We start from the raw sequence: 5,967 nt of genomic DNA, 5'->3' as shown, positions 1-5,967 counted from the left end.
ATCTCATAAATATGAGTAAGAGAAATTTTGGCTACTTTCCTAGTTCCAAATATAAAACATTACCAAATTAAGAGCTTCGTAGTGATTTTAGGAATATCTTATGAATAATGGTGGTGATTTTAGGAATGTTTTACAAGTATTAGAAAGGTTAGAAACACTTTCTTACAAATTATATATTTGGTTACCGAACTAACAATTGCATTTTACCAAAAAACACTTCTTTTTTTAAGTTATATCTAACAAGTTCTTAAACAAAAAAGTCACAAATAAAAAAGTTTTAATAAGAATCAGTCAAATAGGACCTAAATATCTTTCATGGAAACAAAAGATACAAGGATTTAAACAGATTCATTGAAAATGCAAATGATACAAATTTGAGATGACATCATTCATCTTTCCAGAATTTGTACAATAAAAGATAGAAGTTTGGCTAGTTTGAGTTTTAAAGATCTTTCTATTGATTCTGAACATCAAGATACATACACAACAAAAACAAGGCACCAGCCCCCTCCTCTATTTCAAGTTTTCAACAAGTTCATTAACAGCCTCATGCCCATTTCACAATTCCAGTGACCATGAGAGAAGATATTTTTAATTCAAGGTAAATCCTGTACTTGAAAAGCGGTAATGAAACTTGCAAGTGTTTAGTCACGACATGAACACTTGAACACTTGCAGATTTCATTACCTGACAAACCGGGCAAACGTCAATAAATCCTTCACAATCCATGCACAGACACAAGTGTCTACAAGGCAGTAATAACACACACACTTCTCTAACCTTGCAAGCTCTGCAATTCACCTGCTTCTTCATGGATGTAGGATTTCCAGAACAGCCCACAACGCCCAATTGGATATGGTCTGTGTAAGATGCTGCATCATCTACCTCACTGTCCCCACAGCCTTCCTTCCCTTGCATGGCACCTTGTGCCACAACCTGCTTCAAATTGCTCTTCAGCACATTGACTAAAGACTCATTGTACTTTGCTCTGTAGTGCCATGACTGAACTTCCATGGTCACCTGCTTTACTCTCTCCACTAGTTCTTTGTTCTTGCGGTTCATATTTTCTATCTCGAATTCTTTCTCACGTAATTTCTTGCCTACTCCTTTTTCTATAGCACTTAGGAAGGAAACTGTTTGTCTCTGCTTCAGTTCCCTTACACCCTTGATGATGTTTTCTTCCTGCATAAAACAGACTAATTGAGAAATGGATGTGAAAGCTACAAAAACCAACAGTTGCATCAACTCAGTACAGATTAAATATGGAACCATAGACATGAACCTAAGTGCATGTTTCTGTACATGTAATTAGGATCACTTGCCATACAAGATCAGTAAAATCTTATTGTCTTCTTAATATTAGTCATTTGGATAGGATGTCTTAAATGATGGGATAAGAGATGATATTGGATTGTGTCTAGTATAAATGTTTGACATGTAAATGAATGACACAAGTAATGGGGTTCTGTTCTGTTTTTGTTTTTTTGTTTTTGTTTTTTTTTATTTGTAGGCAAAAGGATTACAATAAGGAGTAAAATTTATTTCTAAAAATAAAATACTATTAAATAATATATCAGGAAACAAAAGTTTATCTATTTATATTTTTTAAGAATAAAATTTTTTAAAAAAGACTTATTCAAGATACAGGTCCTGATATATGCCTATCCAGGAATTTATGTTCTTGACCGGCAGACCCTAAAAACCAAAATCCTCCCTCTCAATAGATATGAAAGTCACCAAATATGGCAGACCTTTTGATCCTGAATCAGCTATCTTTAAAAAAATGACAAACACATGCATTTGAGTGGAATTTCCATCTTCAGTGGACAGCATGACAAAAGATTCCAATGCAGGGCATGCAACAAGACAACTTTAAAGCTTTTGTCCTCATCCATTTTAAATCAAGATCAAATAAATTAGTATTTATATCTCAGAAAGATAAAGAAGACCAAGTCAAGACAAAAACGTCTGCAATATTTAATGACCTTTGCACCAGGGGAAGGTTTTGTTTATGATTTGTAAATACATAAATCCTCCTACACTTTATCTGGACCCTTTAGAATATAAATGTTTGTACAGATTCTAGAATTTTTTTTTTTTTTTTAAGTCCTAATAGCTTTCAAACCTAATAATACAGTTAGTTAATTTTTTTCTTTTACTGATATAATCAATCTAACCAATATTTTGATATTTAAAAAAAAATAACTTCATTGTTTATTATAAGCTTTTTTTTTCTTTAAATAAAAAAAATTATGTATTTTCCTGATTTAGCATATCCTATAAAAAAAAACAAATATTAGAAAAATGAAAACAAAAAATTAGAAATCAAATTTAAAATCAATCTAACCAGATGTGCATATGTAGAAAAATCTATATCCAAGTTATCATGAGCAACCCATCTATTGTAAATAATTCCATTCTTGTGTAAAATCACAAAATTGATCTTAAATATTCCAGAATAACAAAATTACCACTCTTCTCCTGACTCATCATATGGCAGTTTACCATTCAAGTGTTTTTTTATGAGATGTTCATTATTCAAGTTTTCCCAACTTAGTCATTATATTACCGATTAATTCCCTAACTTCCAATTATTTCTTCACTAAATTTTCTCATATTTTTCAAAAGCGATATTTGCTATTAAATTATTCAAGTTTTCCCAACTTACTCATGGTATTTACCAATTAATTTCCACTTCTTAATTGTTTCTTATGGAGAAATCACATATCTCCAACTAGAAATCATACAAGTGGATCCATCAACTGGTCATAGGTTGTGGAAGAAAAAGAAAAAGAGGATTGGATCATTCTTGCAAGTCCTTTCCAAGTTTGATAATACTTGCATAGGGGTAGACTTTGCATCTAACCAGAAGTTAATTAATTAAAATCAAATTATTACCTGAACTCTGATATAGTGATCAAATTCCTCTTTCTGCCGATCAATCTCTGACTTCAGATTATCACCAAGAGATGAAATAACAGGGAGCGCGGCGGTCATGCTATCACTTGCGGAAGTAATAGAAGAGTTGTGCTCATCTTCCTCATAAGAAAGTTTCAGCCCAGTTGATACTGGGTTTGGATTCAGGATGCTCCCAGACTGACCAGCTTCATCATGGCAAAGGTTATTATTATTCAAAGATATGTGAAGTTTTTGATGTCTAGAAAAAGATTCTGCCTCCCTGCTTCTTTTGATTGGTCCATGCAGAGCATTTGCATGGTCATTTCTCATGTAGTTTAGGGGATTACCACCACATCCAACTGGGACTGTAACATAGAATGCAAAAGTGCTTTATGGAATTAAACCAACCATAAAACACTCAAGAATATCAAGAAAAAACACCAAAAATGATTATAATTCTGAATTAACACGGAGGGCCAAAGAACTTATTAAGTGTGGTTCAAGTTGTAAGTATGTGACCAATAACATACAGCATAGAGTCCAAAGCAACCAAAAAGGAAGTGAAAAAAACACTCTTAAGCAAATCATTACATGGGAACAGGGCTTTATACGTTGACCTTAAGCAAAAGTTTGGCACTCCAAAGTCAGTATCAATCTCTAGTATTGTGTGTATGTATATATATATTTAGAACCAGGATGCCAAATATAACCATTTATTGATTCAAATTTTAATATAGTTCTTCAAACTAAATTTGAATTATGAATATTTCTAGAAGCATATAAAAATACATAATAGAAAGGGGAATGATTTTTGGAAGAGCTGAAGCAAGCAGAGAATCATAACTACCCTAAAGCAGTAATAAAAGATGCATCAGAAATATAAGCAATCACATTGTTCTACCACACTAAGACTATGAATGACATGTAATTTTTTTCGGATAGGTAAAATAAAAGACTATATATAAAAAAGAGACCAAATGAGTGTCCCAAAGTATATAACCAAAAGTTAGAACCAAGAGAAAAGAGGGTTTACAAAAAACAACACCGGCCTCATTGGGAACCAAACCAATCAATGATGTTGACTATAGACAAAGGATTGTCAAATGCTAGAACCACATGAATGGCATATAATTAATATAGAAGACCCAAAACCAATGTGAACACTGAATGCAATGTCTTCTCTACCATTATCAATATATTTACTGTGCTTGAAATTCATGTGTGGCTTAACTCAACACAGAATCATCATCCCAACAAAGAGTAAAAATGCAAGATTAAGGTCCTCAAGTAATAATTCCAGTGAATCCCATGAGATGTGCAATGCGTCTCATAAATTGCATCAAAATGATCTTAATTTAAAATGTGACATTTGTTGCCCATATGGCACAAGCATAAAGTACTTGATCCTTACATTCAAGCACTACCTTAAAACTTGAGCTTAAATTGTGAACCAAGGAAAAATCTTTGAACCCACTTATACAACTTGTGAAGCATGGATACCCCACTCATAAAATTGACCTCCCAGCAAAGCAGAAAACAAAAGGAATAATAAACACAGAATACATATGAACAAAGATAGACAACTGTTTGATAGCAAACCAAGTTTTGAGAACTAGAAATTTCTTAACCATAAAAAAGAAAAGTAAAAAAATGCTGAAGTAAGGATAAAGTTTAGGGGAACACTCACAGTCTCCAAATAACTGCAACTGGGGCATTGCATTAGTATCATATTGGTAACGATTTTCCTCAAGGAAAACTGGAAAAACAGGGTTGTTGTTATCGCCTCCAAACATATTCCTATTACAATTGAAGACAACACGATAATTCCATGAGTTAATCAAACCAATCACTGTCAGTAAAGACAAGAGAAGCAACAAGAGCATTGTAGTAATTCAAAAAATTAACTCATGTTCAACATTATTTTATTCCAAGACAAAGGAAAAATGAGGATTTGATCCTATTGAATGTAGTCAAAGCACCTTAAACTTTAATGCTTCCGAAGAAGGGAGAAAGCACAACCAGACTGTACACCTGCAATAAAAATAACCCAAATAAATTGCTTGTAAGATCAAAACTAACTTCGCTAAGAACAAGAACTGATCCATAGATAATAACCCAAAAACAAATTCAAAGACAATAGAATTTCACATATCTGTCAAACCATCAACCTTCTGTTTGCTTCCAAGATAATGCAGACATGAATTTATCATTCAACATAATCAAGACTAAGATTGGTGTTTCCTTTTTCTTTTCCCATTTCATCTCATCAATCAAAAGCAAGCTGAAAAAACCAATCCCCCTACCAATCACATCCAACCACCAACGGAAGACTTTCAACCCTCCCTGATATGATTCATTGACATATTCAAACAACCAAATACGAATCCATAAATTTAACAAAATAAACAAGAAGCAAAACCTATCATCCGATCAAACATTCCTCCACCATCCAAAACAAATATACACCGTCTGTTGCATACAAGACAGAACAGACTACCATCAAACAAAAAGAAAAAGAAAATCCTCAAAACAAAACCAAACAGATGCGTTAGGCACTGGAAATCAACCACTAAAACACACCGTCCATGTCCATTTTCCAATATTTTCTTGGCATCCAAACGGAGGAAAACCAGGTATAAAAACAAAAAAGAAGCGATAATCGATACCTGGAAAGCTCAGATCTCAAGACAGAGATGAAGAGAGCGTGGTGGTTTGGATTCGTCGGAGCGAGCGATCTGAATCGCGGAATAGTGGTTGGGGATGACGATGAGGGAGAGACAGAGAGAGAAAGAGAGAGAAGGAGAAGAAATAAAATGAGGAAAAGTGGTAGGGGTGGATTCGGTTAAGAAGAAAAAAACCGATTCCATTTGTACGGGGACTTGAAATCTTCATTTCCTCTCTCTATCTGCTTTCTTTTCGTTTTCCAACCAGTAATTTGATTTTTTATTTCGGTTACTCCTCCCTCCATCAATTTACCAAAATAACCCCCTTTCTTTTAAACCCCGATTTATTATTATTATTATTTTTAGTATGTTTGGAGCAACAAATATTATTATTTTGATATTTTCT

General features: G+C 33.4%; 1 protein-coding gene across 5 annotated transcripts; it reads right to left on the bottom strand.

The window, feature by feature from the left end:
- Positions 1–364: 364 nt before the first annotated feature.
- Positions 365–5,766, bottom strand: LOC117905052 (probable BOI-related E3 ubiquitin-protein ligase 2). 5 transcript variants are annotated; one of them, XM_034817927.1, is made up of 7 exons: positions 5,565–5,766; positions 5,318–5,367; positions 5,067–5,241; positions 4,878–4,929; positions 4,586–4,695; positions 2,899–3,263; positions 365–1,182 (listed from the first exon to the last, which is right to left on the bottom strand). In XM_034817927.1, exons 5-7 carry the CDS (start codon positions 4,689–4,691, stop codon positions 649–651), a joined length of 1,005 nt encoding a protein of 334 aa, XP_034673818.1. In that variant the 5' UTR covers positions 4,692–4,695; positions 4,878–4,929; positions 5,067–5,241; positions 5,318–5,367; positions 5,565–5,766; the 3' UTR covers positions 365–648. The 5 variants fall into 5 exon arrangements, with proteins under 5 accessions (XP_034673818.1, XP_034673817.1, XP_034673816.1 ...); XM_034817926.1 differs by lacking the exon at positions 5,318–5,367; XM_034817925.1 differs by lacking the exons at positions 5,067–5,241; positions 5,318–5,367.
- Positions 5,767–5,967: the final 201 nt, after the last annotated feature.

This window comes from Vitis riparia, chromosome 17, assembly GCF_004353265.1.
Source record: "Vitis riparia cultivar Riparia Gloire de Montpellier isolate 1030 chromosome 17, EGFV_Vit.rip_1.0, whole genome shotgun sequence".
Taxonomy (NCBI): domain Eukaryota; kingdom Viridiplantae; phylum Streptophyta; class Magnoliopsida; order Vitales; family Vitaceae; genus Vitis; species Vitis riparia.
This window is presented reverse-complemented; position numbering and strand designations above follow the sequence as displayed.

Coding starts and splice junctions, on each gene's coding strand:
- LOC117905052 (XM_034817927.1), bottom strand. CDS start 4,691: ATGTTTGGAGGCGATAACAACAACCCTGTTTTTCCAGTTTTCCTTGAG. Junction 3,264..4,585: donor GTTGCAGTTATTTGGAGACT/GTGAGTGTTCCC, acceptor TCTATGTTACAG/TCCCAGTTGGATGTGGTGGT. Junction 1,183..2,898: donor ATCACTATATCAGAGTTCAG/GTAATAATTTGA, acceptor TGTTTTATGCAG/GAAGAAAACATCATCAAGGG.